This window comes from Pristis pectinata, chromosome 4, assembly GCF_009764475.1.
Source record: "Pristis pectinata isolate sPriPec2 chromosome 4, sPriPec2.1.pri, whole genome shotgun sequence".
In the NCBI taxonomy this organism is placed as follows: Eukaryota; Metazoa; Chordata; class Chondrichthyes; order Rhinopristiformes; family Pristidae; genus Pristis; species Pristis pectinata.
The window spans coordinates 6,010,550-6,038,171 of NC_067408.1; the positions used below are offsets into that span (position 1 = coordinate 6,010,550).

The 27,622-nt window shown below is 42.0% G+C and overlaps 1 protein-coding gene across 1 annotated transcript in view; it reads left to right on the forward strand.

The window, feature by feature from the left end:
* The window catches only part of LOC127569153 (protocadherin Fat 4-like), a 101,521-nt gene that overhangs the window by 12,776 nt on the left and 61,123 nt on the right, over positions 1-27,622 (forward strand). Inside the window, 6 exon segments of the mRNA XM_052013541.1 lie at positions 2,267-4,791; positions 10,854-10,884; positions 12,353-12,695; positions 15,121-15,169; positions 20,440-20,491; positions 21,355-23,804. Of these exon segments, the coding sequence (XP_051869501.1) occupies positions 2,267-4,791; positions 10,854-10,884; positions 12,353-12,695; positions 15,121-15,169; positions 20,440-20,491; positions 21,355-23,804 (5,450 nt within the window).

Consider the following 27,622-nt stretch of genomic DNA (forward strand, 5'->3'; position numbering starts at 1 on the left):
TGGATCTGTGTGGAGTCGGGGATTGAGCAAAACTGAGGACAATTGTACAGAAAATCATCACACATAATTCCAAAATCAATCTTCTTCACCTACCTCCGTATGCTAGTCTTTAGGAAAAATAGATAATAATTTTTTTGAAAAATTCTGGCTCAGCGTTTTCCATCCGAATGTATCTAAGGACGGAGGCCTAATCATCAGAGAAATAATCGCTCGCAAAATTTCCTGGTTTCATTTAAGATAAACGTGACTGTGGGGTGTCGCCGAAGTGATGCGCGTGCAGTAAATCATTTGAGAATGTCAGCCGTTGACAACCGTAACTTGTAAGATTTTGCATGTAAATGACAACTCGACCACGCTGATGAAAACAATGTTACATGCTCATTTCCGAGGAACCGCAGCAGACGCTCTATTTTGCCTTGCGAGAGCGCAGAATCCGGATGGAATTACGAATACGGTTATCATCTCTGACATTAACTCAAGTAATCACTTTAGCATGAAGACATACTGAAGAAACGGTTAAGGATGGGGTGGAAACTTCATATTGGAAAATAAATCGCCTTAGAAAGCGAGCAACAGTAGATATTTCAGCCCCCAATGCCGGCAACTGGACGTGGAATTCATCCCAGATCCAGCAAAGCGGAAGCCAACATTCCTGAACTTGACGTCAACAATAACGCTCCGGAATTTCGGTTACATCGTGAGTGTAAAAGATAACGCATCTAAAGATGACGATGGCTTCGACAAATACTAGTGACAGGCAACTGACAAATATCGATGTAAAATAAGGTTATGTAGCAAACGCACTTAGGAACTGTTACGGCTGTATCTATGAACGAGACATATGAAGTTCTAGGACTATTGCATGATGATTTAAAGAAATATTCATGAATTAGAGGTATGGACGTTGGACAATGTAGTTCCCACTGTAGTTGGAGGGGAATTAACCTTAATGATAACACAACAAAAATGAGAAACGTATGAGATAACCATCGAATTGCAAATATTTGTTCATTTCCGAATTTTCGTCGCTATAGTAAGTTTGATGGCTCGCATTCTGGCGGAAGCAGAGACACACAATGTCGGGTGACATTAAAAATTCAAGCTAACTTAAAATGTCTATGAATATTCATTTTCTCATCAGCGAGACATGACATTCCGGTGTAAAAGACTACCATTTAAACCCCCTCATATTTCAATAACCAACAATAATTTTCCGATAAAAATAATAGTGTTCAACATTTTAAACAATCTTCTTCTGAGGTGTTCCAAATACAATACAATGAATCTGTATGTTGCGATAGCTTTGGATCATGGTTTGGCCAAGTAGTTGCTCCTGGCGAGTCGCACACAATGTGTTGCACACAAAAAAAACCCAGAAATTTCTGGCAATACTGGGCACTCCAGGTCGCATCTGCGAGAGCCTGGGATGCAGGTGTACCATGTCTTTCAGGTTGGACACCACTTGGAAGAAACGCTAACAGTATCACCTTGTTTTAATAAAACTGCGCCGAAGACTTCACTGCGCATCACGCAGTGTAACTCTCTAGCATCACTACTAACCCAGCGGCTGCGGATTTGAAAGACATAAGTTACAGATTGTAAATCATGTCTTGTAGGTCTGGACCAGTTGATTACAACCAACACAGACTATGCTGGATTTCTATGCTGGATATTGCCTTTGTCTTCTAAATTACTTCTTGTGGGTTGACGGAATTGTGAATCAGTAACCCATTAACACGGCATGATTTCAAAATTGCTTTCAATATCCATTATGTAAAAATTTAACATAACTTAGTAAGCTCAACATGCAATGCCATGGTTTTGGTACATCGGTAAGAGTAGCTTTCTTTTTTTTAAATTAGTTTAATATTGTTCATGGATAACAAGTTAGAAACGATCACAATGTTATCACAAACTGGTAAATGTAAAAATATGTCTTCCAGCAATCCAGAGAATTTTAAATGCGCACTATTAATTCCAGATATTTGAAGAAACGCAGTGCAGCTTTAAGAAATGCTTGATGCAGTAATGGGTAAGGACTCTTTGTGTCGCTGTCTACCAATAGACACCCAGACGCAGAGAGAGATCGACCACCCCCTCCTCCAGCATTGCTGAGCACAGAACAAAAACCGGGTGTAGGCAAACCCTGTTGGCGTTTAATCGCCGAGTCATGTTCCGAAGAACCTCTTGGTGCGAGTTTTAATTGTCATAAGTGCATACCGTCAATTCCGTGTCCTAAATTTCGTAAATAGTTCTATTAACACAGATTCAGTAAAGAGATTCACAGAAATTCTGCGACAATTTCATGAATCCAATCTAGAAAAAATGGCGACAGAACTCAGCCACGGATTGTCCTTCATTCACTTTGTTTGCTCCTTGCACCTTGTTTACGGACAGATTCGGTACTCGATTCCAGAAGAATTGGAGCTGGGTGCCTTCGTTGGGAATATCGCCGAGGATTTAGGCCTGAGCATTACAGAAATGACCGCCCGTAAATTCAGACTGGTCTCCGAGGACGCGATTCAATTATTGAAGGTGAACATGCACAATGGCATTTTACATGTGAACGAGCGAATCGACAGGGAATCAATCTGCAAGCAAATCTCGACTTGTTCAGTTTCTTATGATGCAGCTTTAGAAAATCCATTGGAACTGCATCGCGTTGACGTAGAGATATTGGATATAAATGATAACGCGCCGAGATTTACAGAAGACAAATACTATTTGCATATCTCTGAATTCACAGCAACAGGCGCACGCTTTCCTCTGGAGAGAGCGCAGGATGCAGACGTCGGAACGAATACAGTCATTTCATACAAAATCAGCTCAAACGAGCATTTCGGGCTGAACCAACAGAAAGTCGACGACGGGAGTCAAATTACAGAACTGATACTGGAAAAACCTCTGGACCGCGAGCAACAGTCGGCAGTCCAACTGCTGCTGACGGCGATTGACGCTGGGATCCCTCCGAGATCTGGTACAGCAGAAATCATTATCTCCGTAGTTGATGGCAATGATAACGCGCCGGCATTCGATCGCCATATATATCGGGTTAATGTTATGGAAAACGCACCTGCAGGTACGATGGTGACTACGATAAACGCTGCTGATTTAGATGAAGCAGCAAATGGTGAGGTCAAATATTCTTTTAGTAAACACGTTTCTCAAAGCGCTCGAGAGTTGTTCACTTTGGACTCAGAAACTGGAAAGATATATGTGAAGGGACCCCTGGACTATGAAGGAGAAAACGTTTATGAAATTGAGGTACAAGCTGTGGACAAAGGTGTACCAGCATTAAGTGGGCGCGCCACAATTATTGTTGGACTAACTGACGTTAATGACAATGCTCCGGAGATCAGGGTGACCTCCGTATCCAACAAAGTGAGTGAAGATGATGCTATCGGGACTGTAGTCGCTATAATAAGTGTTATGGATCGCGATTCTGGTGAGAATGGACAAATAAATTGTCGAATTCCGACGAATATTCCGTTTAAACTTGAGAAATCTTTGAACAACCAATTCAGGTTGGTCATTAATGATGTACTGGATCGGGAAAGCACTCCGCTGTATAATATCTCTCTTACAGCCTGGGATGCAGGTGTACCATCTCTTTCAGCAAACAAATCCTTATTCATTTTAGTCTCAGATATCAATGATAATGTACCGAAGTTTACACAATCATCGTATTCGGTGTTCCTGATGGAAAACAACGCACCGGGAGGTTCTATCTTTAACGTTACAGCTTTGGATATCGATTTGGGCAAGAATAGTGAGGTGTTATATTCTCTTGTGGAGAGTCCCACAGAAGATGCTTCTGTTTTTGGCGCAATTGCAGTTAACTCAGAAAGTGGGTGTATTTATGCACTGCGCTCCTTTGACTATGAAAAACTAAAGAATTTCAAATTTAAAGTTCAAGCGTCTGATTCTGGGTCTCCTTCAATGAGCAGCACCGCTACAGTGAATGTCATAATCTTAGACCAAAATGACAATGCTCCAGTTATAGTTTCCCCTTCCAATTGGAACAGTTCAGCGGCGACACAGATGGTGCCCCAGGCAGCATATCCAGGATTCGGTGTTTCCAGGATAATTGCAACGGATGCAGATTCCGGGCAGAACGCACGTCTTTCCTACCAACTTTTAGAAGCTACAGATCGTAGTTTGTTTAGTGTGGGATTTCTCTCTGGAGAAATCACGACGTCTCGAAGTTTTAGAGATCAAGATAAACTTAACCACAGAGTTGTTATTTTGGTAAAGGACAATGGACAACCGAGCCTCTCAAGTACAGTCACAATCTTGTTATCGATCATGTCCAACCCTACCGAAAACTTCTCTGAACTAACAAATAAACCAAAAGATCGTGTTCATTTGTCAGATTTAAATTTGGTGCTGGTAGTAGCGTTGGGATCAACATCCTGCATTTTTCTATTAATAATAGTTTTGCTTGTCATCCTGAAGTGTAAGCAAGATAGAAATATTTACGGTTACAGTCTTAGAATCTGCTGCTGCAGTGTGGAGAATTCAACTAACGACTTTAATCGCAGAGCTGTACCAAACGCAGTTTTGAATTATGCCGGTGCTGGACAGACGCTGCCCATTCGGGAATCGTATAATTATACCGTTGCACTGTCACCTGATTCATCGAGGAGTGACTTCTTGTTTTTAAAACCGCATCATCCCACATTGCCTCTGGATGATTTCAAAGTTCGTGTTTCCGAAAATTAATTATCGAAGCCAGTCTCCCTGCAGTTTATAAGCATTCACACGTGCAACATCAATCGAATGCACAACAGAGTAAGTTGAGTGTAAGGATTTATGGATATATTGGTAGATGCCGCAGCCTTTGTTCTGACTGGCATTTTTTATTGAATCATTTGTAATAGTTAAAGTTGAAAAAGGTACCTTGCAATTTTAATTTAGTTGATCTAGTCAAAGTTAGTCTATCGAAAAGCAAATTTCCAGGAGTAATGCACTTTCAAGTCAATCTCTGTCGTTCCTACCAATAGTATTTCTACATTTGTTGTTTCGTGATTTCCATGTAGCTTGTGATGTAACGTTTGACATTTAAAATCATTTCTCTTTAATTCCAAAGTTTGACATATTCAACTTGTTTAGAATCTGACGAGAATGCGCACGTGGTATATTTTCGGCCGTACAATGGCGCGACAATTAATGAAGCCGTTTCACAGCTCTAGTTTCATTCCTCTCTTGCTGATCTGTCTGTGTTGACTTCACATGTTCTCTATGTGACCTCATGGGTTTCGCCCGGATGTTCTGGCTTCCATCCACATGCCAATGACGAGGTGGTTTGCAGGCTACTCCAAAGCGCTCTAAGTTCAGGTGATGATACGTGTATCGAACGGCGGTTGTTCAGCATGGGAGTAGGAACGTAAGATTCGTGCAGATGCATGCATTATGGTCGGCTTGGATGGGATGGCCCAAGTGTTAATTTCGCGCTTTTTGTCTCTATGACTCTAATTTGAAGATAGTTAATGATGTTCCTTTACATATATATATAATATTATATGCTTGGCGTCATTGGGACGGTGCTACTATTCTGGACATATTTTTGCCCAGTGTAAGGCCAGAATCTATCGCTAATTTCTGGTTACCCTTTAGAAAGAGGTCTTAGACATTATTCATGAAGCGTTGCAGTTCAGGGCGTGGGTGGTGCTTCCAAAGGCAGTTTGGCTGAGAACTTTTGTATGTAAAACAACAAAAGCTGTTCTAGGTTCAAAAGGCCATTGATGTACACAATGTAGAAACGAACCCGTCGTCTCACCACTTTCAGCCCGATCTTTTTCCCCTCCACATTGATCCCAGTCATTTGGATTCCGACACTATTCTTCAATGAATTGCCTGTTTCTGTCTGTCTAAATGCCTTTGAATATAGTACTTGTGTTGTCTGATTCCATCACCTCCTTTGGTCGTGCATTCCAGGTATCAACCACTCTCTGTGGAAAAACAACTTTTCCTTAAGATCGCCATATCTCCTTCCAAACTCCTGGCTCGCGCCTTAAAACCATGCACTCTTGACTTTGATAACACTAATATGTTGGGGGGGGGGTGGAATTACTCTGTCTCCCTCATATTCTTATCTACTTCTTTTGGATCACGCTTAGCCTCCTTCGCTCCAGGGAAAACAAGCGCAGCCTATCGAAACTCTCTTTATAATTTAAGTCTGCAAACCAGGCAACATCCTGGTGAATATTCTTTGCACTCTCTCCAGCGCGATCACATGTTTCTTACAATGTATCGACAAGAAGGCGCACAATACGCCAACTGCGGCGAAACTAACATTTTGTAAAGTTGAGACAAAATATCCCAAATATTATATTCTATGCACGAAATATGAAGAAACATGCGTTATTCCTTGTTTACAATCCTATCACGGAACTGTGAACGTGGACACCTAGATCTCTCAGTCTATCAACATTCCTCAGTGTCCCACCATTTAATGCACATGTCTTGAAACTATTTGCCTTCCAGAGGTGCATCAACTTTCACTTCTCGGGATTAACATCCATCTGCCAATGCTCTGCCCAATTAGCCAACAGATCTGTATCCTGCTGCAGCCTTATAAAATTTTCCTCCCTGCCCACAACACCACAAATTGTCATTTCATCTGTGCACTTAGTAATCACACCTCCTACATGCCCCTCCATGTCATTGTCATTAGTATTTATCACCACAGCAAAGATCCCAGCACCTGTTGCTGTGGGAAACCAGTAGACACAGACTTCCAATCAGAAAAACAATATATTCCATAACTGTGCCTGCTTCCTATCACCAAGCCAATTTTGGACCAATTAGCCAGCTGGCCTTCTATCATAGGACATAGAACACTACAGCAGATACAGGCCTTTCGGCCCACAATGTTGTGCCGAACTTTATACCTCTCCTAAGACTATCTAACCCCATCCTCCCACATATCCCTCCATTTTAAATTCCTCCACATGCTTATCTGGAAATCTCTTGAATGTGACCAATGTACCTGCCCTCACCACCGCCCCAGGCAGCGTATTCCATGCCCCAACCACTTTCTGGGTAAAAAAAAAATCCCTTCCTCTAATATCTCCCTTGAACTTCTCACCCATTACTTTAAAGCCATGTCCTCTTGTATTGAGCATTGGTGCCCTGGGAAAGTGGCGTTGGCTGTCCTCTCTATCTATGCCTCTTAATATTTTGTACACCTCAATCATGTCTCGTCTCATACTCCTTCTGTCCAAAGAGTAAAGCCCTAGCTCCCTTAGTCTCTCCTCATAATGCATACTATCTAAAGCAGGCAGCATCCTGGTAAATCTCCTCTGCACGCTTTCCAACGCTTTCACATCCATCCTATAATGAGGCAAAACTAACCAGAGTTTTATAGAGCCGCGTCATTACCTCGCGGCTCTTAAACTGGATCCCTCGACTTATGAAAGCTAACACCCTATAAGCTTTCTTAACTACCCTATCCACCTGTGAGGCAACTTCCATGGATCTGTGGATATGGACCCCCAGATCACTCTGCTCCTCCACACTACCAAGAATCCTGCCATTAAATTTGTATTCTGCCTTGGAATTTGTCCTTCCAAAGTGCACCACCTCACACTTCTCCGGATTGAACTCCATCTGCCACTTCTCAGCCCAGCTCTGCATCCTATCAATGTCCCTCTGCAATCTTCGACAATCCTCTACATTATCCAACACCATCAACCTTTGTGTCGTCTGCAAGTCATTAATAAAAATCACGAAAAGCAGAGATCCCAGAACCGACTCTTGTGGGACACTGCTCGTCACAGCCATCCAATATGAATGCACTCCCCCCCACCACAACCCTCTGCTTTTTACAGGAAATACAAGTATGCATCCAAACACCCAAGCTTCCCTCTATCTCATGCCCTCTGACCTTCTGAAGAAGCCTACCATGTGGAACCTTGTCAAATGCCTTACAAAAATCCATGTAGACCATATATTCTGCACTACCCTCCTCAATCTGTCTGGTCACCTCAAAGAACATTATCAGGCTTGTGAGACAGAATCTGCCCTTAACAAAGCCATGCTGGCTGTCCCTGATCAGATCATGATACTCTAAATACCCATATATGCTATCTCTAAGAATCCATTCCAACAGCTTGCCCACCACAGACGTAAGATCCTAGCTCAGCAATCTCCTCCCTCGTCTCGCGGAGCAGCCTGGGGAATATTCCGTCAGGTATCGGGACTTATCTGTCCTAATATTTTCTAACAGCTCCAACACATCCTCTCTCTTTATATCAACATGATCCAGAACATTAACCTTACCAACACTGTCCTCAGCGTCATCAAGGGCTCTCTACTTGGTGAATACTGATAAGAAGTATTCATTGAGGACCTCACCCACTTCCACAGATTCCAGGTACATCTTCGTACCTTTGTCCCTAATCGGTCCTACCTTTACTCCCGTCATCCTTCTACCCTTCAGATAAGTGAAAAATGCCTTGGGATTTTCCTTAATCCTACTCGCCAAGGCCTCTTCATGTCCCCTTCTTGCGCTACTCAGCCCCTTCGTAGGTTGCTTTCTTGCTATCCTATATTCCTTGCTGCCTTAACCTTATGTATGATGCCTTCTTCCTCCTAACTAGATGTTCCACGTCTCTTGTGAACCATGGTTCCTTCACCCTGCCATTCTTTCTCTGCCTCACCGGGACAAATTTATCCCTAACATCCCTCAAGAGCCCTGAACAATGACCACATCCTTATAGTGTATTTCCTTTCAAAAATGTCATCCCAATTCACACTCGCAAGTTCTAGCCTTATAACGTCATAATTTGCCCTTCCCCAATTAAATATTTTCCTGTCCTCTTTGCTCCTGTCCTTGGCCATCACAATGCTAAATGTTAGGGAGCAGTGGTCACTGTCCCCCAAATCGTCAACCACTGACAGATCTGTCACCTGACCTGGTTCATTTCCTAATACTAGATCTAATATGGCATTCCCTCCAGTCGGCCTGTAAACATACTCTGAAAGGAATCCGTGCTGGACACACCTAAAAAACTCTACCCCCTCTAAACCTTTACACTAAGCAGGTGCGGATCAATATTTGGGAAGGTCAAGTCTCCCATGATAGCAAATCTGTTATTTTTACAACTTTCCAAAGTCTTCCTCCCGATCTGCTCCTTAGTATCCTTGCTGCTACCAGGGGGCCGATAGAATACTCCCAGTAGAGTAGCTGCTCCTTTCTTGTTCCTAACTTGCACCAATACTGACACTAGAGAGGATCCTGCTACATTATCCACCCTTTCTGCAGCTGTAATTGTAACCCTGACCAGTAACGCCAACTCTCGTCCTCTTCTTCCCACCACCCCCCCCCCACCCCACCTCCCTATCCCTTTGAAGGCACTGAAATCCGGGAATATTCAGTATCCATTCCTGCCCTGGTGACAGCCAAGTCTCTGCAAGAGCCACAATATCATAGTTTCATGTATTTATCCAAGCTCTCTGTTCATCACCCTTATTCCTGATGCTTCCTGCATTTAAGTAAATGCACTTTAGCCCGTCCACCTCACTACTTTTATACCCTATACTCTGCTTCTCCTTCCTCAAAACCTCTCTATATGTTAGATTTGGCTTTATTCCATGCACTTCTTTCACTGACCTATCCCTCCCGTTCCCATCCCACGCAAATTAGTTTAAACCATCCCGAACCACACTAGCAAACCTGCCTGCAAGGATATTGGTCCCCCTCGAGTTCAGGTGTAACCCATCTAATCTGTACAGGACCCGCCTTCCCCATAAGAGATCCCAATGATCCAAAAATCTAAAACCTTGCCCCCTGCACCAACTCCTCAGCCACGCATTCATCTGCCATCTCCTCCTATTCTTACCTTCACTGTCACGTGGCACTGGCAGAAACCCTGAAATTGCTACCCTTGAGGTCCTGTTCTGCCTTGGTCCCTGAACTCACTTTTCAGGACCTTATCCCTCTTTCTACCTATATCATTGATACCAACATGTACCACTACTTCTGGCTGCTTTCCCTCCCTCACAAGAATGCTGTGGACCTGATCAGAGACATCTTGGGCCCTGGAACCTGGGAGGCAACATACCATTCGGGATTCTCGCTCATGTGCACAGAATCTCCTGTCTGTATCCCACATCCCTTAACTTTTTGGACCAGCCTACCATGTTGGACCTTGTCAAAAGACCATATAGAAAACATATTACCCTACCTTCATCAATCTCATTGGTCTCCTCCTCACAAAAACTCAATCACATTAGTGAGATTGGACTTTTTTTATCTCACAGCCACGCTGACCATCCCCTACCATTTGTGGCTTTTCCAAATGAACATACACCCTGTCCCTTTGAATGCCTCTAATAATTTTCCTAACAGTGATGGAAGGCTCACTGGTCTGCAGTAACCTGGCTTATTCCTGCTGCCCTTCTTAAGTAAAGCAGCAACCTATTTCGGTCTTCTGGTACCTTACTTATGGCTAATGAAGGTATGTGTCCGAACAATTTCCTCCCTTGATTTCCGTAACATTCTGGGGTATATATCATGCGGCCTTCAGGGGTTATCCACCTTACTGTGTTCAAAGCCGTCGAACACCTCCACCATTTTTAATACCTCCAAGGTCCAGTCAATCAGTATATCCATCCCTACACCCACTGTCCTCCATGTCCTGCTCCTCAGTTATATAAACACGAAGTATTCATTTAGGGTCTTACCCACTTTCACTGCCTCTGCACATAAAATAGCCCCTTGGTCCTAAAGGGGACCCACTCTTTCCCTGGCCACCAGCTTGCTCCTGATAAATGACTGAGGAATCTACTTAATATTACATGTGAAAGATATCTCCTCACTCATTTTGCGCTCCTGATTTTCTCCTTAGGTATTCTCCTACGCCGTTAATATTCCCCTTGGTAATTATACTCAGTTGATTGTAATTGCTCCAGAGATGTCACATCATTCATTTTTTTTCTGATCAATCTTTCAATCACACTTCATCTAAGTTCTCTAATTTTCCATCTTTGTCTTTCAGCCTGAGCTCCCGCTAACTCCATTCCTAAATAATCCCACTTGTCAAATTTAATTTTATCTATAGGCTTCTGCTGCCAATCTACCTATGCCAGTTCCTCTCTTGCACTTTTGAAATCAGCCACCCCCCAAGTTAAGATCTCAACATGACGCGCAACTTTATCCCTTTCTATAATGATCTTGAAGCATACAGAACTGTGGTCACTGTTTGCAATGTTCTCCCCAAATGACACTTCCATCACCTGCCCAGTTGCATTTCCTGAGATAAGATCAAGTACAGTCACTTCTCTGGTACTACAAAGTACAGTTTGTGTCAGAAACCTATTTTATACCACTTAACAAATTCCACCCCATCTGTCGCTTACACTAAGTCAATCCCAGTCAACATTGGGAAAGTTGAAATCCCCGCCACTATAACCCTATTGCTTTTACACCTTTCTTCGATTTGCTTGCATACATTTTGTTGTAATTCTCACTGACTATTGGGAGGCCTACAGTGTAACCCCAGCAAATCGTCACCCTCTAATATTCCCAAGTTCTACCCACATACCTTTTAGCATGATGTTTGCAGTTTATCCTCCCTATATACTGCTGTGCTCTCGTTAATGAGCAGTGCAACTCTCCGTCCTCTTTTGCATCTCCTTCTGTCACTCCTGAAATTTCTCTACGCCGCAACATTGCCTGTCTTGCCCTTTACTGAACCATGGTTCCGTGATTTCAATAATATCATAATTTCATGCGATGATCCAGTCTCTTCACTCATCTACTTTACCTGTGAAGTGTCTTGTATGAAAGAAAATGTAGTTGAGCCTGCCAGTTGCCTCCTCCACCTCAAATTGCCTCTATATGCTATGTTCACAGGACATGCTTAATGTATCCTCCAGATCTACCGACCACAGTGCTATTGAGTTTTGTGTCTTCATGGCAAATTCGTTTCAAATCTCCCACCTTGTGTCCTTCTAGTTTAGATGTAACCTGCGCATTCTGTTTTTTACCCAGGAAGTTATCTCCTACACAGGCTGACTAGCAATGAATTCGTCTGTCCTATCCTTTTATTTTTACATCTGCTAGCACAGTGAATAATCCTGTCCTTATAACCTTGTATATCGTGCTCTTTACCAAACTCTTCCAAACTTCCCAGATTCATTCTGCAGTCCTTTATCTGTCTACCTGTGTCATTGGTACCAAGACAGACCACATATTCTAGCTGTTGCCCATCCTCAAGAAAGTTCTTCAAATGAACCAAGACGTCCCTTACCCTGGCCTGTCACTGCGGAGGCAACAGACCATTCTGGAGTCTCACTTTCGACACAGAAATGTCGGTTTGTTCCCCTCGTTCGAATTCCATACTAGTAGCGCACACGGAATCTTCTTCCTACCCTGCTGTGCCTCGGAAAACACGGTACTACAAACTTGGCTGCTGTTATCCACTGAGAGCCCATCCCCTCAACACTATTCAGATTGGTGATCTGTTTGAGAGGGCAATGACCACAGGCGACTCCTGCACCACGTCCCGGCCCTTACTGTCCTTCCTGATCGTCACCATATTTCTATTTGGTACCTGCGGCGTTACCATCTTGTTCACTGTACTATTTGCCCTGCTCTCCACATCAGGGATTCTGCACAGTGACCCCAAACGCAGCCCCAGATATTCTTTGCGTCTGGAAGATGCTGAAGCTAAACACATCTTTCGCAGGTATGCAAACTAGATTAATGAAGCTCGAGCAGAGGTATGCTCCTGCAGGATGTGGGAGATCAGGGGCATTGGAAATCTGTCTGACCTTCAGCATCCCGCAGGACGAACGTACGACTGCCCAGCTTCCATGTCTTTTAACCAAATTGAGAAATAAAGAGAGAAAAAATATACTTTTATGGCCATTGTTTACCAATACCCACAATTTGACCTCAACAGCACTTCGACCTTTCAGACCCAATAAAATTGCTGCTGTCAAAATGGCCGCTCCCTCTTTTCCTGGCGCTCCTTTTAAAAGTCGCTGACACTGATCTCGCAGGTGCTGCCGGTCTAGCCGATGCTTCTCGGCCTTACCCCTCGCACTCTGGACGATCATGGCGATCTCTTTAGTGCGGTCGGTCTGGCTTCCGCTTCCAGGTCTTGTCTCTGGTTCACTCTTCTTAGTGATCCTTTTTCGCTTGTCCTTAATATTTATTGAGGCAGTGATGGTATCTTGAACCTATGCTTGGATCCGATTGTGTCCATGGGAAATTCTTGGCTTTACCATTATAAGTTTGAGGTGTGTGTGTGTGTGTGGTTGCCCGCACAATTTTTAGAGAACTATGGACATATATAAATGTGTTGCTGTAGTGCGCTCTGTAACTGATAAAATCAGTCTTTGCGTACTGTTATTTGGCTTTTGCAGTCAAGCGATCATTTCGTGCACAGAATGATATCCCACAGCGATTGATTCCGCTCGAACCAAAAGGCAAAGCACCCTTATCCCACTTCTACTCTTGCTCTTTCCTCTCATGGACTCCAGCGATTAAACTGTCCAATATACATTTACCACTGGTTTCAGTGTCAGCTTTTGGTCACCCTTCGCTCAGTGGTCAAAGTCATAGCAAAATACAGAATGGAAGAGAGGCCATTCGACCCACGGAGTGCATGTCGTCAATACCTCGCTCATTTGTAGTAATTCTGATAATTCCATTAAAGAGAACTCTCCCCACCTTCCCATGAACTGTACCATATCATCAATAGTGGAACAACTTACACTGAACAATTAACCTACTTTCAACCATAGCATCCGACTGAAGCTCACGCAGTCATAAGAGAACATGCAAACACCACACAGACATAGCCGGATTCAGGATTGAACCAGGGACTCTGGCGCTGTGAGGTTGCGGTTCAATCAGTTGCGCCCACTGGGTCGCCACAGCAGCTAAATTTACTGGTGTGATTTACATTAGTACTGAATATAATTTACTTAACTAAATTTATTACTACTATTTTGATGTTAGTTAATACATTTTTAAACTGTAAATCCAGTCAATGCGCTTTCAAATGTTTACGAAGTCACAATGACAGAATAAGGGTGAAAGATGCTTCTGAGAACCACAACTGTTGAAAGTTATCAGACATTCTGTTGCGGCACTTGAGGACTCATCGCCACGTGTCTTCCGCTGCACCATGTAGGTCGAACGCGGCAGCGAATCCTCCAATACAATTGATCTTTCGCGGGCAAGAGAGGCCCTAGGAGTATAATGGGGCCAAATGGCATTATTTGTTGGATCGAGACGCTGAGGCTGCAAGTCAATAGCCTTTCGGCAAAGATTCTGTATATGAATTTCCCTGCTTTATTTACCTGGTCATTTTCATCTAGAATTTTGTGATTGAGACTCGGTAAATGCATGTAGATAGCGCGATCCAGACTGCATTCAATGTAATTTAGTTGCATATTATTCACTTGTAACACGCAAGAAATACATAAATTTAACTCGTTATATTTTTGCATCAGTTTGTTGTTAATATGCGAGGACATAAGGTCGTACAATGCTAAATTGCTGAAACGATAAACGGATGGCTTGGTGTAATAATTTAAAGATTATTCTTCGATAAAAAAATAAACCTGGAATCCAATATTAAGAAGACTACGAATGACCATATATCCATACATGCCCAACTAGCTGGAAGACTGTTGGTTTTTATCCGACCTGGCCTATACCTGATATCAGGCGCACAGTAGTGAGCATCATTTCCTGTAGCGGAGGAGGTTAAGAGAGGTCAGGATTAAAGGATATAAAGCTATGGTATACGGAGACTGCAGTAAAATAGCTACCTTATCAAAAATAGATAAACTTAGAAGACATAGATTTAGCGTGAGGGTGAGAGATTTAGAGGGCATCTGATGGAATCCATTTTTCACCCGGAGAGTGGTGAATACGTGAAATAAACTCCCTGCGGGAGGGGTGGAGGCAGAGTTGCTGAGAGCATTTGAGAAGTAACATGACGAGTATTTGAATCGCCTAGACATAGAAGGCTATGACCCAATTGATGGGACATGAGATTAATCCAGATGGGTGCTGCTGGTTCGCATGGCGTGGTGGGCTACATCTCCTGTTTACATGTTATGTGATCTATGACTCTATTTTACTCCTTTTTGAAGGCCTCGGTTGCTTGTCAGTTCCAGCAAGCTTGGGTTGTTCTACACAGAGGTAAATTAATTCACCAGTAAAGGAAGGACGCTATATAGCAACGTAGAACATTTATTTGTCATGCTTGCCTTGCAATGAGACTTCAACTGCAACGTGAAGTGACACTAACTGTATTGAAGTTCGAGATCAATGGATGTTTGGACAAGGTGGATCACGGCATGTTAGATTAGTCCAGGAAAGTTGAAGTAGAATCTCAGCCGTGACCTCATGCAATGGCGGAGCAGGCGTGACTGGTCGGCTAGCAAACTTCTGCCACACTCTTTTTTGCTATTATTCTTAACTAGCAACATAATTATCTCCTTCTTCCACAATGTTATGGAGTAAGAAAAAAAACTTTCATATTTCTGGACCTAGGAGAGAACAAAGGTAGATAAATACATTAAGCTACGAAACAATGCAATGAGATACGGCATCACTTAATTGCTGCGATTGAACGTGGAAATCACACCCCAATTCGTTGTCTCTGCGATGATCGATCCACTCTCTAAGGTCTGGGACTAACCTGAATTCGCATAGTTTCCCCATAGATGTGTAAAGCCAGCTTAAAATAAGCACGTGTCCGTAAATTTTAGACAATCCCAGACACCTGAATCGACTTCCTAGCTCACGTTATCCCTCATCGGATGACGGATTCAGATATGTCAATCTATCGTAGACCATCTGGAGGGATTAGTTTCACGATGACTCCTATCGTTCGAAGGCAGTTTGCCTTAAGCAAGGACGGGTAAGGTTCTGTTGAATATTACCTCAAAGTCATGTTCTGAAGACGAGCCCTCTTGCCTTCGTATTTAAAAAAAACAACGAGCAGAGGGAAGCAAGTTAAAATAATGTACACATTTCAAGGGATGCCCATCAATGCATTCATCAGTGTCATCATTACTGATTGACTTGGCTAAGTCCTAAATGATGCTGCAGGCCGTATTTATGTGACAGCTGAAACGCCATCAGAAAATGAAGCATATATGAGCAGTTAGGCACTTCGCTGCATCACTCAGTACGGCCGTGGCTGACCTGTTACGCTCAATGCCATTTTCCTAAACTGTTCCAATTCCTTTGTTTCCTCTCATGTTTCAAAATCCACCGATCAGTGTCTTCAATATTCTAAGTGACTGAGACGTCACTGCGTTCTGGGGTAGAAATTTCCAAATATTCACTACTCTGTGGATGAAGAAATTGTTTCTATCAATCCTGAATGGCCAACGTTTTACTTGGAGACTGTGATTCTTGGCTCCAGACATACCTGCCAGAGGAAACAATAGTGCTTCATTTACCTTGTTCAGCTCCACAACATAACTCAAATTAATATGAACTCAGGATAGTATAGACCCGTTTGTTTAATGTCCGCCGATAGACAACGCTCCATTATGTGCTAAACTGTCAATAAATTCCCTCTGTCGTAAGAATTTGATCGGGAGACTACAGCTGCGTGCAATATTCCAGATGCAGTCTGACAACTGTTACGCGTATACTTGCAGAACACCATCATTAATCTTGTGCTCAAATCCCTGTGTAATAAAGTCCTACTTGTAGTTTGCCCTTTCAGCAAGGTTGCTGCGGCTGCAGTTAATTTTCGATAATTCGTAGACCAGCATATCCAGGCTTCTTTGAAAACCAATAGATTTAAAACTTTCATCATTAAATCTAATCTCATTTTCTCCTTTTCTTACCAACGTGGATGGTCCCATATTTTTCCACTTTATATTCCCTCAGCCATATTCTGGCCATGTCGTCGAACCTGATTATACTCCACTGATGCTAGTCCGTTCCCTCTTCTTACCTTATACTGCTTTTTACTATCAGCAGATTTGGATATATCACGCCTGGTCATCTTACCCAAATTAATTGTATAGATTGTGAAATGGTGAGACCCAAACACAGACCCTGTGACTCTCTAATAGTCACAACCTTGAAACCCGAAAATAAGCAGCTTATTCCTGCCTTTTTTTATCCGTTCCCCATTACAGTTTTTAACTGTTGATCAAGCAGGATTTCGGAGCCACAAAAAGGGAAATAGTTCAGCGAGTAGTTCTCAGTACTCAATACACACATATTTGCAGTATGTTGTCCTAATGGCAAGGCAAAGTCAATACTTAAAATTCTAACACCTCAGGAAAGCAGACGTGACATCGCGTTGCAGCGGGGATGCATGAAGATAATATTGAGAGTTCAAGTTCCGAAGAGGTGCATATCTAAGAATGGGAATTTAAACTTTGAGACTTTCAGGAATGTGTGTCGGGGGTTGGGGTAGGGGTGGGGTACTGCATTACGGAGAAGAGGGAACCTCTGAAAAGACCTGGTGAAATCTTTCATTCAAGCGTTGCAAACTTCTGATATGGAAATTGCAAAATGCTTTCCTATTAACTTACTTCTTTCAATGACGAAGGTTGTGAAGATACTATATGCTTGGAAATCTTTCTGGACGCATCAGGCACGAAAATTGCTTACCGAATGCTTCCTCTGCCATTTTCCTCAATTTCAAACTTGAAACGAGCATGTTTCCTGCACTAATAAATATTTGAAATATTGTTGCAACGTTCGAAATTAATATTTAAATCTTTACTCTGGTTAAATATTTTGTTCACAGAAAACAATGTAATGCTGCAGCCAGGATTCTTCATTAACGCTTCAAAAAGTGATTTCATCGAGAGAATAAATGGTCTGACAACTTACAAGTACTTGGATATACTTTTATCGTGAATGTTACCGCTAAAGATTATAAATGAATTCAACAACTGCTTTACTCTCCGAGTGCGTTTAGTATTTTTGATTTACTAATATATGTCGAGACTTTTATTTAACATGGACGTAATGACAATGATCACTCTATGATCAGCAGGTACCACAGTGTTTGTTTTATGATTATTCATGAGCAGCAATTGGTAAGTGCAATAGAATGCTTAAATACATCGTGCATTAAATCAACAGCGGTTGTGAACATTTGAACTAATTTGGGCGCACTTTGCATAACATTGATAATTGATTAGTTGGAAAATTATCTGGCATTATAACTTTAAGAAATGTTCTATGCAGTTATATGTAAGTACTCTTTGCGTCGCTATTTACTCATCAGAAGAACAAACACTGCAGGAGAATGGAAGGATTTCCCGCAATCCGTCGCCGCACCATCGCATCTCCGACATACCTGCATGACTCCTATACCGCTTCTGCCATCTTTATCATGAAGAAACAGTGAACAAAGTGAATATCAGAGAAAAGGCTGATTGCCTGTGAGCAATGGAATTATTTTCAGAAGGAATACTCAGTTGGAGATTTTATGTGATTAAAAGCGACATTTTCATCCAGCATTTAATATATTTGGACATGCGTGGAGCTGGATATTGAGCAAAACTAGCGAGGACTTTGTTAAAAAAAAATCGATTGTCGATTTCTGATGAATTATGGCCGAGGAAGAAGGCCTAAATATTATGGAAATTATCACTCGCATTTATGGTATCGTTTAGGATAAATATATGTGTGAGTGGAGCGGGGTGGTGATTGGCAGCAAATTGGTTGTGAGAGGAAGTGTCGTTATCATGGTATATTGTACGGAAAGCTCGACTTATTATTTCTTTCGTGACACGGAAAAGCATCTTGGAATATAACAAGTTGACAAATGTATCGTATAAGATTTTGGATATAAATGATAACTCGTCCAAGTTCATGAAAACAGCATTATCTGAGCATTTCCGAGTAACCGCGGCAGACGTTATATTTCTCCTCGAGAGAGTGCAAAATTCAGCTCGAGATACGAATGCGCTTAAACCCTAAGAAATTAATTCAAATGACCGCTTTGGCATGAAGACATACAAAAGAAACGAAAGGAGTCAGAATGGACACTTCAAAACCCCAAATACGCCAGAAGTAGTAGATATTTCAGCCCCAAATGACTCCCAGATCCAGCAAACGTGAAACCCAATATGGCTGAAGAGTACGTCAACAATAACACTCCGGCAATTAATCTACAGAGTGAGCACAAAAAGATAAACGGTCTAAAGGTGATTTGATGTATCGACAAACATTGCTGACAGACAACACGACGAATCTTGAGGTAAAGTAGCCAATGTCCTCAAGGCGCTTTGGAGTTCAAGCGTGATTGCATGATGAATGTAGAACATGGTACAGAACAGCACAGGAACCCCTCCACCCACGATGTTGTGCTGAACTAACTAAACTAGTAATTAAACGCCTAAGTAACCTAATTACTTCTGCTGACACAAGTTCCACATCCCTCCATTCTGTGTTCATCTATGTGCCGATATGAGGCCATTTTAAATGCCTCTATCATATTTGCCTCTATTACCACCCCTGGCAGCGTATTCCAGGCACCCACCACTCCCTGTGTAAAAAACCTTGCCGCACATATCTCCTTTGTACTTACCCCCCTTCACCTTAAATTCGTGCACCCTAGTGTTAGATATTTCGATCCTGGGGAAAAAGATACTGGCTGTCTACTCTGTCAATGTCTCTCATAATTTATAAACTTCTTTCAGACCTCCTCCCCTCAACCTCCGCCGCTTCAGAGAAAACAACTGAAGTTTGTCCAGTTTCTCCTTGTATCACATGCCCTCTAATCCAGGCAGCATTCTGGTAAACTTCTTCGGCATCCTCTCCAAAGCTTCTGCATCCTTCCAATAATGGAGCGAACCGACAAAATTGAATACCAAAATCCCAATCCAGAACTTTATAAACCTCCACCATAATTTATTGACTTTTGAACTCAATTCTCGACTAATAAAGACAAAGATGTCATACGCCTTCTTTACCACCTTATCAACATGTGCACCAAACTTCAGGGAGGTATGGACTTGAACACCAAGATGATTCAAAGAAATATTCATTAATTGGAGACATGGGCATTGGACAATGCAGTTCCCGCTTTATTTGGAGGAGTCGAAATAAGTATTGACACAGAAGATGCTGATGATAACACCCCGAAAGTGAATAAAACGTACCCGACAGCCAGCACGCTGCAAATGGTTATTCATCTCCTAACTGTCGTCGCTCGACTAAGTGTTATGGTTTGCAGTTCTTGTGAAAACAGAGACAGACAATGTTGGGTGACCTGAAAAATTCAAATCACCTCCAGCTGTCTTTGAATCCTCATTGCATTTGTTCATGAGAGAAACATTAGATCGTAGATTAGATCGTAGACCATTAGATTCAGGTGTAAAAGAACATGATTTGACCCACCTCATATTTCAAAAACCAACGAAGCTTTCCGAAATAAATAATAATTTTCCACATTTAAGCAATCTTCTTATGCTTTTCAGGTAGAATACAATGTTTCGGGTGAATTGTTTGTTGCTACAGCTTTGGAACATGGTATGGCCAGGAATTTCCATATGCTGAGTCCCACACAAAGTGTTAAAACAAGTCAATACTCAGCAGGTCAGGCTTCATCTGTGGGAAGAGAAATAGGGTTAACGATTTAGTGTGGACACCAGCATGAAGAAGCCCAAATAGTGTCATTTTATAATGAAACTGCGTTATATATTACACTATGCATCACTGGGACTACATCAGTAACATCATCACTAACCTAGCTGTTCTTCCCCAGAAAGGCATAACTTACAATTGCAACTAAACTGACATTCCCATTGCTTTCTGGATAATGTTTTTGTCTTATAACTTACTTTCATAGGACTGGTGGAATTGTGGACCGACAAATCATTAACATGGCATGATTTCAGTATTTTTTTCAATAACAATTAAATAATACGCTAAAATGAAGTAATTTGCAGCGAATGCGATGGCATTATAGTGGTAATTCTGGTAGCAGTCAATTTCTTTCTAAATTCACTTCTCATTGTTTTTGAATGACAAGTTACAACCAAAATTACCACATAAACTGGTATATTTACAACAATCCGGTGAATTTTAACTGCGCACTGTTAAATCCAGAGATATGAAAGAATGCAGTCCAGCTTTAAGAAATGTTTGGTGCAGTAATGGGTAAGGACTCTTTGTGTCGCTGTCTACCAATAAGAAACCCAGACGCAGAGAGAGATCTACCTCCCCCTTCATCCAGCACTACTGAGCTAGGAACAGATGCAGGGAGAAGGCAAACGCGGTCTGCGTTTAATCGCCGAGTCATGTTCAGAAGAATCTGTCAGTGCGATTTTTAATTTTTACAAGATTATACCGACATTTACGTGTCCCACAATTCGTATTTACTTCTACTAAAGTCCAGATAAGGAAAGAAAGCGCAAAGTTTGAACCAATTTCATTAATCCAATCCAGAACAATGGCGACAGACCTCAGCTACGGATTGTCTTTAATTTACCTTGTCTGCGCCTTCCACGCCGTTTGCGGACAAATTCGGTACTCGATTCCAGAAGAGCAGGAGCCGGGTGCCTTCGTTGGGAATATCGCCGAGGATCTAGGCCTAAGCATTCGCGAAATAAGCACTCGAAAATTTAGACTGGTCTCCGATGACACGATTCAGTTAATGAAGGTAAACACGCACAATGGCTTTTTAGTTGTGAAAGAGCGAATCGACAGGGATACGCTCTGCATAGAAAGCTCGAGTTGTTCTGTTTCTTATGATGCAGCTTTAGAAAATCCATTGGAACTGCATCGCATTGATATAGAGATATTGGATATAAATGATAACGCACCGAAATTTACGGAAAACAAATACTATTTGCATATCTCTGAATTAACAGTAACAGGAGCGCTCTTTCCTCTCGAGAGAGCGCAGGATGCAGACGTGGGAACAAACACAGTCATTTCATACAAAATCAGCTCAAATGAGCACTTCGGTCTGACGAAACAGGGAGTCGACGATGGGAGTAAAACTACAGAGCTGATGCTGGAAAAAGCTCTCGATCGCGAGAAACAGTCGGCTTTCCAATTAATATTGACGGCCATTGACGGTGGGATTCCTCCGAGATCTGGCACCGCGCAAATCATTATCTCTGTTCTGGATGCCAATGATAACGCGCCCGCATTCAATCATCAGATATATAGGGTTAATATTCCAGAGAACGCACCAACAGGTACCATGGTGACTACGATACACGCTGCCGATTTAGATGAAGGAGCAAATGGTGAGGTAAAATACGGTTTCAGTACACACGTTGCTCAAAGCGTTCGAGAGTTGTTCAATTTAGATTCAGAAACAGGACAGATTTACGTGAAGGGACCACTGGACTATGAAGGTAAAAACTTTTATGAAATTGAGGTACAGGCTGTGGACAAAGGTGTACCAGCATTAAGTGGGCGAACCACAATTATTGTTGGAATAACTGACGTTAATGACAATGCTCCGGAGATCAGGGTGACCTCGGTATCCAGCAATGTGCGTGAAGATGATGCTATCGGGACTGTAGTCGCTATAATTAGTGTTATGGATCGCGATTCTGGCGAAAACGGACAAGTACATTGTCGAATTCCTACGAATATCCCGTTTCAACTTGAGAAGTCTTTGAACAACCAATTCAGGTTAGTAATTAGCGGTGCACTGGATAGGGAACAAAGTCCGCTGTATAATATATCTATTACAGCCTGGGATGCGGGGCTCCCTTCTCTTTCAGCAAACAAAACCTTATCCATTTCAGTATCAGATGTAAATGATAATATACCGAGGTTTACACAGTCATTGTATCGGGTGTTCCTGATGGAAAACAACGCACCGGGTGCATCTATATTTACAGTTACAGCTTTGGATCCCGACTTGGACAAGAACAGCGAGATATCGTATTCTCTCGTGGAGACTCCCGTGGAAGAAATTTCTTTGTCTGGCGCTATTACTGTTAACGCGGAAAGTGGGGGTATTTATGCACTGCGCTCCTTTGACTATGAAAAGCTGAAGAATTTCCAATTCAAAATCCAAGCTTCTGATTCTGGGTCACCTTCAATGAGTAGCACCGCGACAGTGAATATCGTAATCTTGGACCAAAATGACAATGCTCCGGTTATAGTTTCCCCTTTAAAATGGAACAATTCAGTGGCGCCGCTTACTCTGCCCCATTCAGCATCTCCAGGCTGCTTAGTTTCGAAAATAATTGCAACGGATGCAGATTCAGGGCAGAACGCACGTCTTTACTATCAACTCTTAGAAGCTACAGATCGGAGCTTGTTTAGTGTGGGATTTCCCTCTGGAGAAATCAGAACGTCTCGAAGCTTTAAGGATCAAGATAAGCTTACACATCGACTTCTAATTTTGGTAAAGGACAATGGACAACCGAGTCTCTCCAGTACAGCCACAGTTCTGTTTTCATTCCTGCCGAACGCTACAGAAAACTTCTCCGAACTAACAAATAAGGAAATAAGTCCAATTCATTTTTCAGATTTAAATTTGATGTTGATCGTAGCGTTGGGATCAATATCTGGTATATTTCTATTAATAATAGTTTTGCTCGTCATTCTAAAGTGTAAACAGGACAGAAATGTTTACGGTTATAGTTGCAGAATCTGTTGTTATCGTCAGGGGAATTCAACTGACGACTTTCATCGGAGAACTGTCCCAAAACCAATTATAAATTATGCCGGTGCTGGCCAGACGCTGCCCATTCGGGAATCGTACAATTATACTGTTGCACTCTCACCTGATTCTTCGAGGAGTGATTTCTTGTTTTTAAAACCGCATCATCCTACGTTGCCTCTGGATGATTTCAACATTCGTGATTCGGGAAAATAATTTTGGAAGCCCTTTTCCATGTAGATGGTTTGCGTTCACATTTGTAAGTTCAGTGAGAAGCACAACAAAGTAAGTTGATTTTGCGGCTGTGTCGATGTGTTGCTTGATGCCGCTTCATTTGTATATAGTGACACATACATCTGAGATTCTTTTTATTTAAATGAATCAGTTCTGTTAACTAACGATTGAAAAAGTACCTTTTAATTTTAAAATATACAACTCATTTAGTTGATAGACAGAAAATTCGGTTAATCTACCTGAAAGCAACATTGATGCACTCACAGATCAATTCCTTTCGTATCCATCATTAATGTTGCTACATTTGTTAATCCTTGACTTCATTGTTGCTTGTGATGAAATGATTCACATTTAAAGTAATTCTATTATAATTCCAAATGATACGTTGCGCTTATTTAGAATCTGACGAGAACACGCACCTGGTAGTTTATCCAGAAGTAAATTTTCGGAAGTACAGTGGCGCAGCAGTTTATAATGCAGCCTCACACTCCGGACAACTAATTTCAACCCTCCTCTTCGGTTCTGTCTGTGTTGAGTTCGTACGTAATCCCCGCGACCTCATCCACTGCCAACGACTTTCTGTTTGATAGGCTACTATAAAGTTCTCCAAGTTTAAATGATGGCAGGGAAAGCGAGTACGGTTTGCCAAGCATGCGAGTGAGACAATACAATTGGTGTAAGCGGGTGCTTGATGGTCCGCGCGGACTCGATGGGCCTACCTCTACTTTTCGCGCACTGTGACTCTATGACTCTAATTTGAAGATAGTCAATGTTGTTCCCTTTCTTATATGTACCAAGGGTGACTGGGACGGCGCTACTATTTTGTTAAATTTATACACCAATGACTATTAATTTCGGACGTATTTCTTCATACCGCAAACCAGAATCTATTGCTGATTTCTGGTTACCCTTCAGAAAGAGGCATTTGACATTATTCTCGAAGCGTTGAGGTTCAGTACGTGGGTCGTGTTTCCATATGCATTTTGGGTATGAACTTCTGAGATTTTTCCCAGCAAAGGCTTTTATCGAGTTAATGATTTATAGACTTGCACAACGTGGAAAAGGGTCCTTCTGCCTACCACGTCCATAGCAACATTTTTGCCCATCTACATTATTCTCATTGTCATGGATTAGGACGATATTATTCTTTGCCTTGCCTGTTTGTGTCTGCCTAACTATCTCAGAAACCTAGGCATTTGGCTGATTCCATCACCTCCTCTGCCCGTGTATTCCAGATATCAACCAATCTCTGTGTAACAAAAACTTTGTCTTTAAATCCCGTATCACCTTTAAAACTTCTATCTCTCACCTTTCAACTATGCCACCTTATTTTTTGATACCCATACCATGGGGAAAAAGAAATTGACTGTAAACCTTTTCTATGCCTCTCATAATCTTGTCTAGTTTTATCAGGTACCCCGCAGCCTCCTCTTCAGAGAAACCATGCCCATCTTGTCCAATCTCTCTTCGTAACTAAACCCCTCCAAACCAGGCAACATCCTGGTGAATGTCCTCTGCTCTCTCTCTAGCACATATAGTGTGGCGACCAGAAATTCACACAATACTCCAAGTGTGGTCTAACCAATATTTTGCAAAGTTGTGACAAAACATGCCACATCTTATGTTCTATGCCCGTCATTTGAAAACAATCGTGCCATATGTCTTCTTCATCATGGAGGTATAGACTTGGACATCTCGGTCTCTCTCTTCAGCAACATTCCTTTATGCCCTACTTTTACTGAATATGTTCTACTTCTTTTTATTTCCATGTCAGGATGAAAGTACATCAGCCAATGTTCTTCCCAATTGTCTAACAAATCTATATCTTGCTGTATCCTTAGACGATCTTCTGATCCATCCACAACACCACCAATTTTTGTGTCATCAGCAGACACAATAACCATACCTGTTGCATTCACATCCAAGTCAAATATATATATATAATCACAGCAAAGTACACAACCCTGATCCCCGTAGTACACCATTAATCATTGCAATCAGAAAAAAATATTGTTCCACAACTATACCGTGCCTCCTATCACCAAACTAATTTTGAACCAATCAGCCAGCTCGCCTTGTATCCCCTGTACCTTGACCTTCTATACCAGCTTACCATGTTGGACTTTATGAGATGCTTTATTGAAGTCCATATATAAAAGTTCTACCATCCTGCCTTTATCAATCTCATTGCTTATCTCCTCGAAAAATCAATTAGATTAGCCAGTGTAGAGTTCCCATCAGAACGCCATGCCGGCTATCCATGGCCAGTTTTTGACTTTCCAAATGAGCATTAATCCCGTTCCTCAGGTTTTTCTTCAATAACTTTCCTGCCAGTGACATAAGGCTCTGCAGTAACCTAGCTTTTCCCCGTTGCCCTTCTTAAATAAAGGAAGAAAATTAGCTCCCTTTTGGTTTTCTGGTACCTCACTTGTGGCTGCTGAAGATACAATATGTCTGTCAGTGCCCCAATTATCTTTTATCTTGTTTCCTGTGGAATTCTGGGATCGATATTATCCGGGCCTTGGGATTTATCGATCATTATGTATTCAAGGTATCTGACACCTCCACCATTTTAATGCATGCATGGTCCAGACAATCAACGTATCCTTCTGAACTCTCTTTTCTACACGTTCTTGTCCTTGGTGAACATGGACGAGAAGTATTCATTTCAGATCTCGTTCACGTTCCCCGGTTCTACATATATATTGCTCCTTTGGTCTCTGAGGGACTATTACTCCTTTCCTAACTACCCTCTTGCCCCTAACATACTTATGACAGAGGATTCTACTTAATCTTCCCTGCCAAGGGCATTACCACTTTTTCCCTTTTAATTTCTTAAGTACTTTCGTACAAATTTAGATTCCCCAAGGGACTCACTTGAACGTAGTTGCCGACATTTCTCATATCATTCTTTTATTCTGGTCAAACTTTAAAAAATATTTATCATCCAAGCTAACTAATCTTTCCATCTTTGCCTTTTACCCTTACCAGAATATGCTGGCACTGAACTTCTGCCAATTCTCTTTAAAATATGCCCTTGTCAAATTTAATTTTATCCACAAGTATCTGCTCCAAAGCTACATATGCCAGTTCCCCTCTTGCACTTTTGAAATCAGCCTTACCCAAATTTAGAGCCTTAACTTGAGGTCCAACTGTATCCTATTACACAGTTATCTTGAAGCCCACAGAACCGTGGTCATGTTTACCAAGTGTTCCACAATTGATACTTCTACCACCGTCAGGTTTCAAGTATCGTTCCTTCTCTGGCAATACAAACTATAGATTGTCTCAAAAACCTATCTTGGATGTACTTAACAAACTCCATGCCATTTAATCCGCTCCATTGAGGCAATCCCAATCACTATAGGAAAAGTTACAATCTCCCACTACTCTAATCGTATTGCTTTCACATTTTCTCGGAATGCTTGCACATCTGTTCTAATTCCCGTTGATTACTGGGAGGCCAATAGTAGAATCCCAGCAAAATCATCAGCCCTCACATTCCCACACAGCCTCGCTGGATGATCTCTCCAGGATATCGTCTCTACGTACTGTGATACACTTCCTAATGTGACTCCCCTTCCCTTCTGCATCCCCCTCCCATGCCTGACATCTCTATACCCTGGAACATCCATCTGCCCATTTACCCCTTCACTGAACCATGTTTCTGTGATTGGAATAGTATTATAACTTCTTGTATTATATTAAATGCATTTGAGCCTGCTAGTCGCCTCTCATCCTCAACCTGCCTCTGCCTGCTCTGCCCACTGGAATTGCTTAATTTATTCTCTATA